At 43.5% G+C, this 14,468-nt stretch overlaps 1 protein-coding gene across 1 annotated transcript in view; it reads left to right on the forward strand.

The window, feature by feature from the left end:
* The window catches only part of LOC118359350 (transcription factor SOX-6), a 216,043-nt gene that overhangs the window by 66,673 nt on the left and 134,902 nt on the right, over positions 1 to 14,468 (forward strand). The window contains exons 3-4 of the mRNA XM_052480705.1: positions 5,759 to 5,978; positions 7,472 to 7,682. Coding sequence (XP_052336665.1) covers positions 5,760 to 5,978; positions 7,472 to 7,682 — 430 coding nt within the window. The 5' untranslated portion in view covers position 5,759. The remainder of the gene's footprint in view (positions 1 to 5,758; positions 5,979 to 7,471; positions 7,683 to 14,468) is intronic.

The raw sequence follows: 14,468 nt of genomic DNA on the forward strand, positions 1-14,468 counted from the left end.
CTCTCTCTCTCTCTCTCTCTCTCTCTCTCTCTCTCTCTCTCTCTCTCTCTCTCTCTCTCTCTCTCTCTCTCTCTCTCTCTCTCTCTCTCTCTCTCTCTCTCTCTCTCTCTCTGTCGTGGTTAGAGTGCTTTGTTCAGAGCGACATTCATTCATGTTGTTGTAGAATGGATGTTTCGGCGGTTGTCGTTCTTCGCGTTCAATGATACCGAATTCCTAGCTGCAGACTAGTAATTAATATCAAAGACTTGTTCTTATTCTCTCGGTATCGATAGTTTCAGAGTTTAACCACGTGGTATGGTTAAAAGATTCATCAATGGTCTGCAACCTTTGTCCTCCCGTGATTGAGAGAAACATGGTCTACTGAGAATTTCTCAAAGTTGGGTTTTATTCGGAAATTGCAGAAAAGGGGCTGTCGCAGGATGCCTGACCCTAACTGGGCTCATGGGCGGTCTTCTGATTTAGTTCAACTCAAAAGGGAATTGGAGTTTCCTTCATTAAACAGTCCAAAATCACATGACACAATTTTACAAACAGTATCATACTCACTCATTCAACAATTAGATGTAAATCTCATATCTGAGGCTATTATATAAACACTGTTATGGTAATGTGGCAACACTGTCTCCCATAAGCTTCCCCAAGTTGTACCAAACGGACCAGTTCGTAGCTGGATTCTTCACCAATCTTTTATACCTTCTCCGGAACGTAAACGTTTTTCGGACCTCAAGTTCTGTGAGGTGGAAGAAATTCCTTTGTTCTCTATGAAACTTCACTCTATCTCTATACTGTGTGGCCATGAGGAGATCCTCTCCTCAGGAATTTATGACCTCTCTCTGACCACAGCAGCCTAGTTGAAGGAGGCAAGGGGGAGGCAGGGAGAGGGGGATGGGGCTTGCTGTACCCAAAGAGGGCAACATCACGACACTAGCTAATAGTACACATTAAACTTGAAAGGAAAATACTTTGTATAGCTAGCTAAACAATGGACCATAATCACAACTCATGACGTTACTACCCTGCATGAATCTGCAGGTAGTTAACCACCAGGTTCTATGGCTATAACTAGTCAAGCAAATGTGTCTGAGATACGAATAATAAGATCATACACATAACGTTAGCTAGCTAACAGTACACTTGAAATGAAACCACTTTCTGTCAAAATTGGAAATGTGTAATATCTGAAAATCTTACCAGTATAAATCATGGTTGGACACATCTCCTGTCTGATGCCATGCATTGTTGCCTTAGTTTGACGATGTATTCCAAACTTCTCTTTTCTCCATCTCCTCAGCTATCATACTCAAATTACACTGATGTCAAAACTCGGTCTTCCAGAAAGTGAAGAGCATACACATAACGTTAGCTTGCTAACAGTGCACTATAACTTGACATTAGGTTAATGCAGTTTTACTTAAAAGCAGTTTTCGAACAGGATTACCTAAACATACTGACCAGCTCCAATAGACAGACGTGCTATATGGTAGACCAATCCAAACTCATCTCTCGGCATGTCCAGCCCACTCAATATCTCAGCCAATCATGGCTAGCGGGAAGGTTGTTCACTTTTTCTGTGGCTAAACCAACTAGGCTCGTAATTTAACAATTGTATTTGCATTTTCAGATGGCATACAAGTTTGATATTAAGGCACATGAAAGTTCACATGTTCAAGAAGGCATTTCTGTGAAAAAATGCTTCAGTTTTTTTTTAACGTTCAAACAGCTCTCCTGTGACATAATGACTTGCGACGTAAGTTGACATTGTAGTGGTGCTGAGATTAATGCATCATACCATTAATCTCATAACAGCTGTAGTTCTGTAATTTGAAAGTTATATATTTTGAAAACTTGATTGCTGACATGCAAAACATTTGTGGGACTTTATCAACAATGGACGAATGAAACAAAAACCAAAATATTGTATTTGGGTGGAATTTTCCTTTAAGTTGGAAGTAAGCATGGCAGCAATTTAGATGAATACAGTAGAGGTATTTGGTGGTGTAATTAACCAATGATGCTATCGTCAGTGTCACGGTAGGGTCAGGACTGGTGTCAGATGTCATCTTTGCAATGGACTTCTGTCTAAGTTTGGCTTTGCCCACAATCACACAATCATTACACACCCTTTGAACACATACACATATGTAAGCATACACGTACACACAAACACGCACGTAAGCACACACACGTTCACACACATACATACACACACACGTGCACAAACACAAGTACACACACACTGCTAGTGCTGACACTGTCCCCGCTTCCCAGGTTTCCTTTCAGCACTTATGATGTATAATGTTCTCCAGTTGACAGTTACAGACCCCCCACCTCTGATCTACTGTATATGCTCCTATCAAGTCACTGTGGACACCTGCTACTGCGGGAGTCACTCTCAAGGACCCCCCTTCTCTTTTTCTCTTTCTCTTTTTCTCTCTTTCTCTAACTCGTTTCTTTCACTCCCTTTCCTTCCCATTTGATCACATTCTCTTTAGCTTTCTTTCTCAACCTCTCTCTCTCTCTCTTTTTTCTCTCTCTCTTTCTCTCTCTCTCTCTTAGATAGTTGAGTAAGGGTTAGATTTAGGTATTAGGTGGCCCAGGAGATGGAATACTTCAGACATAAACCATCCTGCGTGATTGTTGGGGTGCTAATACTGAAGTGGCGATCTGCTTTACATTTTAGAAACTGAGGTTGGTTCTCTTTGGTGTAAAACACAACTCATGTTCCCACCTTTTAATCCCATTTGAGTTCTGATTCTCCACACTTCTCCCCAAGCGTACACTTGCACACACTCTGTCATTCATTGAATATCATAGGATCGGTGTAACCATCATACCATTGTCAAATTCATGACAGGAAGTTTGCAAGTGTACACTTTGGGAGAAGTGGAGAATCGCCATTCAACTTTTGTTTTGGCAAGGAACACTAAACAATATGGAGATTTGAGGGGTTTTGTGTGTAAATTAATTGCAGCAAATTCTTTATTGATGTGGTAAGGTCAGGTGGAGGAAGTACAGGGTTACTTGAATCAAGCCTACTGTATTTTCAATGCTGCAGGTCTGAGGCTTTGCTTTAGGAAATACAGGTTTCCACAGAAACCCACTTGAATTAAGCCTACTGCGTTTTCACTGCTGCAAGGTGATGAGTGATCGACAAGTGATAGAGATGTTGGATCTTAATTTGATCGCTTTTTTGTTGCTGAGACTTTTCCTGCACAGCAGATTAATAAAATGTTTTTTTATTTTACCAGGTAAATTGACTGAGAACACATTCTCATTTTCTTTTGAACTTTGTGATTTACATAAATTCTGAAAACGTGCTCTAACACATCGTATTCAATTCAATTTCATTTCAATTTCAAGCAGAAATTTGCATCCTGTAGCTCTAACTCCAAAAAGTTTTGGGACACTGTAAAGTCCATGGAGAACAAGAGCACCTCCTCCCAGCTGCCCACTGCACTGAGGCTAGGTAACACGGTCACCACTGATAAATCCGGCCAACAGCCCCCAAAATCCAGACAGCAGATGTTCTGAAAGAGCTGCAAAACCTGGACCAGTACAAATCAGCTGGGCTAGACAATCTGGACACTCTCTTTCTAAAACTATCTGCCAGCAATGTTGCAACTCCTATTACCAGCCTGTTCAACCTCTCTTTCGTATCGTCCGAGATCCCTAAATATTGGAAAGCTGCCGTCATCCCCCTCTTCAAAGGGGGTGACTCCCTAGACCCAAACTGTTACAGACCTATATCCATCCTGCCCTGCCTATCTAAAGTCTTCGAAAGCCAAGTTAATAAACAGATCACTGACCTTTTCAAATCCCACCCTACCCTCTCCGCTGTGCAATCTGGTTTCCGAGCCGGTCACGGGTGCACCTCAGCCATGCTCAAGGTACGAAATGATATCATAACTGCCATCGATAAAAGACAGTACTGTGCAGCCGTCTTCATCGACCTGGCCAAGGCTTTCGACTCTGTCAATCACCGTATTCTTATCAGCAGACTCAATAGCCTTGATTTTTCTAATGACTGCCTCGCCTGGGACACCAACTACTTTGCAGACAGAGTTCAGTGTGTCAAATCGGAGTGCATGTTGTCCGGACGTCTGGCAGTCTCTATGGGGGTACCACAGGGTTAAATTCTCGGGCCGACTCTTTTCTCTGTATATAGTATCAATGATGTCGCCCTTGCTGCGGGCGATTCCCTGATCCACCTCTACACAGACGACACCATTCTGTATACTTCTGGCCCTTCCTTGGACACTGTGCTAACTAACCTGTATGCGCTAGTCGGTTGGCACTCGCTACCTATTCGTCGCCAGACCCACAGACCCACTGGCAATCAAACAAGCAAAGTGTCAGTATAGAGACAAAGTGGATTGTAACGGATGTGAAATGGCTAGCTAGTTAGCGTTGGTGCGCTCTAATAGCGTTTCAATCAGTGACGTCACTTGCTCTGAGACCTTGAAGTAGTGGTTTCCCTTGCTCTGCAAAGGCCGTGGCTTTTGTGGAGTGATGGGTAATGATGCTTCGTGGGTGACTGTTGTTGATGTGTGCAGAGGGTCCCTGGTTCGAGCCCGGCGAGGGGACGGACTAAAGTTATACTGTTACACTCTCATATTCAATAGTTCTTCCCGGCTGTATGTAATAAGACTTAAGATTTCATGGGGTAACAGTGTAAGAAATAATACATTAAAAAAAACAAAATACTGCTTCCTAAGAACGCGAAGCGAGGCGACCATCTCTGTCAGTTCCATGTTCTATTCTATATTAAGATCCTGCATCTGTACACTGTCTAATAGATTATCCTACCACAAATGGGTGTATTACTGTGTGTGTGTGCGTGCCGGTGGGTGGGGATGGGGGGGAATGTATCATGTTCAAAATGGCCTTTGGAGAAAGGGTAACACTGGAGAAGAAGATAGAGAAAACTCTGTCCCATAGGGCTGCACACAATTGGCCCAGCGTCGACCGGGTTAGGGGATGGTTTGGCCGGGGTGGTTTTACTTGGCTCATCGCGCTCTAGCGACTCCTTGTGGCGGGCCGGGCACCTGCAGGCTGACCTCGGTCGTCAGTTGGGCGATGTTTCCTCTGACACATTGATCAAACTGGCTTCTGGATCAGGTGTTAAGAAGCGCAGTTTGGCTGGTCATGTTTTTGGAGGACGCATGACTCGACCTTTGCCTGTTCGGGAGTTGCAGCGATGAGACAACATCGCAATAGGATATCATGAAATTGGGGAGATAAAGGGGTTAAAATGCAAAAATACAAAATAATAAATGAAAGACAGGCGCTGGAGAAGATTTGCAGTGTAAGCTTGATTGTCTTCCTAATGATTGACCTCAATACTCGAACTTCTAGGAATCAGTAGGTGATGGAGTCATAACACTGATAAAATCTGCCATCGGCAACATAAGCTGAATCAAAGCATACTTTATTTATAGAGCACATTTCTTACAGGGGAGGCATTTCAAAGTGCTTAACAAATAAAACAACACAAGGGGAGGAAAATAAAAACAAGGAAGTCTTCCTGTGGTTCACTTCTGTCCATCAGTGTGATTGTAATATAGAAGAAAGTGTATTTTCTTGTCTTTCCCTTAAAGTGTGAGAGGATTCTACAGTATCATCCCAACATCCACTCTAATCCTGAATATTCAGTGTTAAGGGGTGTTTTGTGGTTTTTCCCCAACAGGTGCATAACAAGATATAGATATGAATGAATGTGGAAGAAAAAGTCATACTTTTTTCATTGTTTTTTTAATAGAATGATGTCTTCCAAGCAAGCCACATCTCCGTTTGCCCCAGCGACGGAGGAAGAGGAAGCAATGGGTCAGGACGATGTGGGCTGGGCCAATGAGGACAGAGAAAGCCAGGACCAGCCGGCCTCACCCACTCTGCACAGCAAACCCCTCCCAGAGGAGCACCAGCCAATCAGAGACAGCCAGCCTGAGTCGGCGTGGAAGAGTATAGGCTCTACTCAGATGGTGAGACATACACACACACACTCTTCATAAGATTGACACTGTCACTGATCCCCATTATAGAGGAATCTTCCTCTTTAAGACAAATGCCTCTTGGAACAGTTTCAAGGACGTCTTTAGATGCCAAAGCCCCTTGTGTTTGTAACATAAGCCATCTAATGTTCTTGGAGATCCCCCCACTCTGTAAGAGGAGGAGACGACATTCAGAAATAAACCTCTCGTCGGGCCACCTGTGCTAGAGTGTGTGCTGAGGGACAATGTCGGTTCACTATTAAAAACAGTATGGTTATGTCCCAAATTGCACCCTATCCCTAGATAGTGCAGTACTGTTTACCACGACCCATAGGGCTCTGGTCAAATGTAGTGGATTATATGGAGTAGGGTGCCATTTGGGACGCATTCTATCGCTGTGCTACAGTATCACTGGCCCCATGAATGCCCTTTGACCTATGATGTCATAAGTGTACAGATGTAGGATCTTAACTGGAAAATGTAAAACTTGTAGTGTATTTGTGGTTTAAAAAGGCTTTTGAAGTTTGTCATTTCCACACAAAAAATGGCCATAGTCAGTCCTGTGGGATTTCTCTTTGCTGTATAGTCAGAGTTGGCTGTTTTTAACCTGAAAACCACTGCTATCTCCATGCATGACAGGTGTGTACCTCTTACCCTTGCCACAAAGGCTATATGACCTGTGGCATTCTTCTGCGTTGAGTTTAATTAGTCAATCACAAGATGGAGGAAGTGGATATCTGTAACCGTGTTCTTGACACAGGCCCAAAAGGGGACTGACTGCCTTTGTTGCGAAACCCATGAGTTATGGCCTTTGTCCCAAATTGCACCTTATTTCCTATATAGTGCACTAGTTTTGACTGAAGGCCCTATGGGTAGTACACTACATAGGGAAAAGGCAGCCATGGGATGTAGATATCAACTTTTCCCTTCCCCACTGCCGTGCCAAGGTGTCATACTCTGGCTGCCAATAGAGGAGTCTAGAAGATGATTTTACCAACAACACCCACAAACATTAGATGATTTGAACAACACCCACAACAGCAACAACCACAAACATTAGATGATTTGAACAACACCCACAACAGCAACAACCACAAACACTAGTCAATAGAGGTGGTGAAAAGTTAAATTTAAAAAGCAATTATATAAATAATGATTGTAGTTTAAGTTACACTTTACTTGGTGGTGAGTTAGTTGTTAGTTGAAATAATGGCCATTAATATTTAGATGAGGTAAACTAAGAAGTCAGAGAATTTCCAAACCCCCATTTGACCTTTATTCAAGTAAAGAAGTAAGTTAAGAACAAATTCTTGTTTTCAATCACGGCCTAGGAACAGCGGGTTACTCTAGAGCCCTGTTCAGGGGCAGAACGACAGATTTGTACCTTTTCAGCTCGGGGATTTGATCTTGCAACCTTTTGGTTACAAGTCCAACGCTCTAACCACTAGGCTACCTGTCGCCTCATGTTGTATTTGTTCCTATAGGACAATGGTAGCAGCAAGGGCTGCTCCTTGTACTCCTACCAGAATAACTCTACTTCTCCACCAAAGCCCGAGGAGTGTTCTCGGGAACGGGGCGAGCAGCTAGGCGGATCGACCTTCGGAACACTTGAGCGCCGCAAAGGAAGCCTGGCCGACGTGGTGGACACACTGAAACAAAAGAAACTGGTGGAGCTGACAAAGACAGAGCAGGACGGTAGGAGAAGGCCTTTACCCTTTCTGTACGTGTGTGTGCTCTTCTGTACATGGACATGTTTCACTATACTTGAAGACCAGAAGTCCCCACAAGAAGAGTAAACAAACATTTGACCAACTGGGGACATTTTGTCGGTCTCCAAAAGGAAAAAAGCTATTGTGTTATGGTTAGAATGTTAGGTTTAGGGGTTAAAGGTTAGGGTTAGGGTTAGGATAAGAATTAGGTTTAGAGTTAGGGGTTAAGGAAAATAGGATTTTGAATGGGAATCAACTGTGGGTCCCCACAAGGTTAGTTTAACAAGACTGTGTGTGTGTGTGTGAGCTCTCCTGTATGTGTGTGTGCATACTGCGTACATACAGTATGTTTAGCTTTTCCTTTGTGTCTACATCCTCTTCAGAGGAACTTTGAACCATTCAATTACAAGTGCCAAATCCCCCACCCATAGATCACAGATCTGTGAGAAGTGAAATCGCTAGTTTCCCTTTTCTCCCCCTCAGATCTGTCTCCTCACATCAGGCCAGTGGTTGACTCCCATTGCATGCTCCTGCATGCTCCTATACCCCACAGCTATGGAGATCTTACATCTCTCTGTACTGCTATGCTACACATGGTAATTGTCATGATATCAGAGGCCCCACTGATCTATCGTCCTAATGCTTCACTTTGTTATTGATATGGTGCAGTGAAGAGTAGTGATCTCTAGAGCCAAATAGCCAAAGGCATCACCGCTTCATCACAGCTTCTACTTTACTGTAGATAGTCTTTGGTTTACTGTGAGTGAGCCACTTTCTGTGTGTGTGTGTGTGTGTGTGTGTGTGTGTGTGTGTGTGTGTGTGTGTGTGTGTGTGTGTGTGTGTGTGTGTGTGTGTGTGTGTGTGTGTGTGTGTGTGTGTGTGTGTGTGTGTGTGTGTGTGTGTGTGTGTGTGTGTGTGTGTGTGTCATCTGCCTGTCTAACAGAAGTGATGTACATCGATGTCTTGATGCAGTGTCAGCGTTCCCCCATCTGTTTTTAGTCAATTTGTGTGTCTTAAGTTTTTCCACTCCCATATAGGGGATACATTTGACTGAGCTGCCCCTCTTGGCCAGGTCTCCCTTGGGAAGAGGTCTTCTGACCTCAATGTGAATACCTGCTTAAATAAGGTTAAACATATATATATATATATATATATGTATATATGTTTTTATAATAGAAATAGTAGTCAACAGAATTCATAGGTGTAAAATTATATGAATTAATATAATCAAAACACTAATCTACTGTAGCTTCCCAAATTACTCTGTTTTGTTCCTATACATTCTTTAATGGCAATGGTGAAATGTACAATAACAGTACATTGTTGTCCTGTTTTACATGTTTTATTCACTCCCCAAGGACCCACCAGTCGCAACAAACAATAACCCAAACACTGCAGTGTAGATTAGGATTCATCCATCCATCTATTTTAACCATCCATCCATCTATTCATCCATCCATCTATTTTAACCCTCCATCTATTCATCCATCCATCTATTTTAACCCTCCATCTATTCATCCATCCATCTATTTTAACCATCCATCCATCTATTCATCCATCCATCTATTTTAACCATCCATCCATCTATTCATCCATCCATCTATTCATCCATCCATCTATTTTAACCCTCCATCTATTCATCCATCCATCTATTTATTCATCCATCCATCTATTTTAACCATCCATCCATCTATTCATCCATCCATCTATTTTAACCCTCCATCTATTCATCCATCCATCCATCTATTCATCCATCCATCTATTTTAACCCTCCATCTATTCATCCATCCATCTATTCATCCATCCGTTGGCTATAAGTCACATGTCTCTGTTTTAGCTCCCTATGTGAAGTCTACGATCAGGATTAAATGAGTTACAGTGACAGCGATGATTCCTCATTGCACTTCATTCTAACCTTTAGAATTTCAGCCCTTTATTCATTGTATATTAAATATTGTGGATGATGCGTTTCATTTACGTTTTTGGCATTTGACCCTGCCCAGTGAGATTAGCAGATGGGTTCATTTTATGTGATGTGTTTTGCTTAAGATAGCAGGAGATCAATAAATAAATCACTAAGGCTGAGAGACTTCTACATTAATGAATTGATTGGCTCTGCGAACATCGCTCCACAAATGCAAATGCAGCCATAAACGTAAACTGTAGATCCAGATTGAAGTGCTGTTACGTCTCTTTACAGAAACACATCTCTAAAACTACCGAACCCTTTTTTCTTCCTTCACTTTTTTAGGCCACCTACACTTTTGTCATTCTTCTCCCACTCAGAGCGTTTTCTCAATTCTGACCCATTGCCCTTGACCTGTTCTGCGATTATTCATAAAAACAATATTAAGGACAATAATTTTGTAGCAATGGTTCTATTTTGTTTATATATTGCTTCGACTCCTACATTACTATGGAACTTACTTTGGAAAGACAGAGAACGAGGGAGTCTTTATAGCTGGGTGTGCAGAGGCATCATTGTAAAAAGGCAGATCTGGTAGGGGAGAGTGGGGTAAGTTGAGCCTCCCTTGTTTCTCGGAAAACCACATACAAAAGTTATTATTTTCCGAAATATTTAGGAAGAGGTCCTTTTTCCTGTGGATTATGTGAAGGAAGAAACCACATGGGAAAAAGCGGTAAGCAAGTTAGATCCAAATAACTTATTTTCACCAAGTCAAATGAATATATTGTGTTAGAGGTTTCATGATGCTTGTATCTAATTTAACGGTTTTTATACATCCATTAGGATCTCTATAAGCTTCAATGTGAGGTTCTAAACCTAGCGGGAAAGATACTTGTAGCTGTGTGGGCTGACCAGGTCAAAATGTTTGCCTTGCACTAAAACAAATGTGGGCTTGTTTGGTTGACTCAATTGCTGGGTTGCAGGCGGTGGGTCACTTATCTGGGTTGTTTTCTTTAAAAACAGTTGGGTTTTTGGTGCTAGGTGTTGGGTTATGGATGCTGGGTGTTGGGTTATGGATGCTGGGTGTTGGGTTATGGATGCTGGGTATTGGGTTATGGATGCTGGGTGTTGGGTTATGGATGCTGGGTGTTGGGTTATGGATGCTGGGTGTTGGGTTATGGATGCTGGGTGTTGGGTTTTTGGTGTTGGGTGTTGGGTTATGGATGCTGGGTGTTGGGTTATGGATGTTGGGTGTTGGGTTATGGATGCTGGGTGTTGGGTTATGGATGCTGGGTGTTGGGTTATGGATGCTGGGTGTTGGGTTATGGATGCTGGGTGTTGGGTTTTTGGTGTTGGGTGTTGGGTTATGGATGCTGGGTGTTGGGTTATGGATGCTGGGTGTTGGGTTATGGATGCTGGGTGTTGGGTTTTGGTGTTGGGTGTTGGGTTATGGGTGTTGGGTTATGGATGCTGGGTGTTGGGTTATGGATGCTGGGTGTTGGGTTATGGATGCTGGGTGTTGGGTTATGGATGCTGGGTGTTGGGTTTTTGGTGTTGGGTGTTGGGTTATGGATGCTGGGTGTTGGGTTATGGATGCTGGGTGTTGGGTTATGGATGCTGGGTGTTGGGTTTTTGGTGCTGGGTGTTGGGTTTTTGGTGCTGGGTGTTGGGTTATGGATGCTGGGTGTTGGGTTATGGATGCTGGGTGTTGGGTTTTGGATGCTGGGTGTTGGGTTATGGATGCTGGGTGTTGGGTTATGGATGCTGGGTGTTGGGTTATGGATGCTGGGTGTTGGGTTATGGATGCTGGGTGTTGGGTTATGGATGCTGGGTGTTGGGTTTTTGGTGCTAGGTGTTGGGTTTTTGGTGCTGGGTGTTGGGTTATGGATGCTGGGTGTTGGGTTATGGATGCTGGGTGTTGGGTTTTTGGTGTTGGGTGTTGGGTTATGGATGCTGGGTGTTGGGTTATGGATGCTGGGTGTTGGGTTATGGATGCTGGGTGTTGGGTTATGGATGCTGGGTGTTGGGTTTTTGGTGTTGGGTGTTGGGTTATGGGTGTTGGGTTATGGATGCTGGGTGTTGGGTTATGGATGCTGGGTGTTGGGTTATGGATGCTGGGTGTTGGGTTTGGTGCTGGGTGTTGGGTTATGGATGCTGGGTGTTGGGTTTTTGGTGCTGGGTGTTGGGTTATGGATGCTGGGTGTTGGGTTATGCTGGGTGTTGGGTTATGGATGCTGGGTGTTGGGTTATGGATGCTGGGTGTTGGGTTATGGATGCTGGGTGTTGGGTTATGGATGCTGGGTGTTGGGTTTTGGTGCTGGGTGTTGGGTTATGGATGCTGGGTGTTGGGTTATGGATGTTGTTGTTATGGATGCTGGGTGTTGGGTTTTTGGTGCTAGGTGTTGGGTTTTTGGTGCTGGGTGTTGGGTTATGGATGCTGGGTGTTGGGTTATGGATGCTGGGTGTTGGGTTATGGATGCTGGGTGTTGGGTTATGGATGCTGGGTGTTGGGTTTTTGGAGCTGGGGTATTGAGATATGATCCAGTAGGTCAGATCAGAAGACTGGAGATGTAGTTTTGTAGGGGTGTGGCTCTCAGATAATTATTTTTAGCCACCCATGAGAGTAAATGCCATTCATGTTCATCTGTTTTGTTTCATAGTTATCACATATTAAGGTTGAACATTTAATTTTTGTAACTTTGACGATGCTTACAGAAGTGTATGAGTTTTCTAAAAGCCTATGCTTATCACATTGTTGGGATACAATAAGGTGGTATACATTATTAGGCAATAACATGGTATACCTTATTATAATATGCAATAAATCATCTTAATATTGTAGAAGGATGTGTAAAAAAAAAAAAATCTGAAATTTGAATTTGCTGTATGTAAACTTGACATGAAGAACATGAATGACATTTACTCTCACAGTTGGCCAATAAGATCTATAACCTTAATGTTAATGTTAAAAAAGACCCAGCTGCTCGGTCAACCCATTATGAGAGTAAAAAAATACCCAACTGAGTGTTAAATTAACCCATGTTTGGGTAATCCCAACAAAACAGCATTTTGGGTAATTCATGCAACCCAACATGTGCTAGGTCAAAACAACCCACTATTTAACCGAATAACCCAAATTGGGTTATTTTTAGCCCATCATCTTTTCTTTGTTTGGGGTAAACTAGGCTAATGACCATGGGGTAAGTTGAGCCAATGGCAAGTTGAGCAAATGTAAGTGTTTTCTTCCCAGGCATTATCACTGGGATATGAGGTAACAACAGGGTTCAAAGTGTTTAAAAAAGTACAAAGTGTTTGTTAGGTCTTAATAAGCCTGTGTTAAAAAATGCTTAAAAGACAAGCAGGCGGTTATGATTGTGCTGAATTGTGTTTGGGAAATAAAGATAGACATGGTTTTAAAAAGTTAGTGGTAATATTTAATTCAGTACAGAAATTTGTAGGCGGCTTAATGGGTTAGTGGTGTGCACTGCTTTTACAGACTGCCTAGAGTGGGTTAGTGGTGTGCACTGTTTTACAGACTGCCTAGAGTGGGTTAGTGGTGTGCGCTGCTTTTACAGACTGCCTAGAGTGGGTTAGTGGTGTGCACTGCTTTTACAGACTGCCTAGAGTGGGTTAGTGGTGTGCACTGCTTTTACAGACTGCCTAGAGTGGGTTAGTGGTGTGCACTGCTTTTACAGACTGCCTAGAGTGGGTTAGTGGTGTGCACTGTTTTACAGACTGCCTAGAGTGGGTTAGTGGTGTGCACTGTTTTACAGACTGCCTAGAGTGGGTTAGTGGTGTGCACTGCTTTTACAGACTGCCTAGAGTGGGTTAGTGGTGTGTCTAGTGAGCTGCTGTTTGTCAGCTCACTGCTGCGTGTCAGAGGTCAAATAGGGGGTGCTTATATTTGTGTACCCTGTGCAAGTGTGTGCTGTGAAATGGAAATATCCCACTCCCTTGGAGAGTAGGGTCTGGGCCATTATTGGCAGCGATCCTGGAGCAATTAGGGTTAAGTGCCTTGCTTTAGGGCAGATTGACAGATTTTTCACTGAGTCATTTCGGGGACTCAAACTAACATAATTTCGGTAACTGGCCCAGCGCACTAACCGCTAGGCTACCTGCCACCCCATAGAGTTAGCAGGTCACTGTAGGTACAGGTCACTGTGGGTACAGGTCATGAGGTGTGTTGTTGTTAGGACATGAGGTGAGTTAGATGGTCACTGTGGGTACAGGACATGAGGTGAGTTAGATGGTCACTGTGGGTACAGGACATGAGGTGAGTTAGATGGTCACTGTGGGTACAGGACATGAGGTGAGTTAGATGGTCACTGTGGGTACAGGACATGAGGTGAGTTAGATGGTCACTGTGGGTACAGGACATGAGGTGAGTTAGATGGTCACTGTGGGTACAGGACATGAGGTGAGTTAGATGGTCACTGTGGGTACAGGACATGAGGTGAGTTAGATGGTCACTGTGGGTACAGGACATGAGGTGAGTTAGATGGTCACTGTGGGTACAGGACATGAGGTGAGTTAGATGGTCACTGTGGGTACAGGACATGAGGTGAGTTAGATGGTCACTGTGGGTACAGGACATGAGGTGAGTTAGATGGGTGAGTTAGATGGTCACTGTGGGTACAGGACATGAGGTGAGTTAGATGGTCACTGTGGGTACAGGACATGAGGTGAGTTAGATGGTCACTGTGGGTACAGGACATGAGGTGAGTTAGATGGTCACTGTGGGTACAGGACATGAGGTGAGTTAGATGGTCACTGTGGGTACAGGACATGAGGTGAGTTAGATGGTCACTGTGGGTACAGGACATGAGGTGAGTTAGATGGTCACTGTGGGTACAGGACATGAGGTGA

This window comes from Oncorhynchus keta, chromosome 26, assembly GCF_023373465.1.
Source record: "Oncorhynchus keta strain PuntledgeMale-10-30-2019 chromosome 26, Oket_V2, whole genome shotgun sequence".
NCBI classification, from domain to species: domain Eukaryota; kingdom Metazoa; phylum Chordata; class Actinopteri; order Salmoniformes; family Salmonidae; genus Oncorhynchus; species Oncorhynchus keta.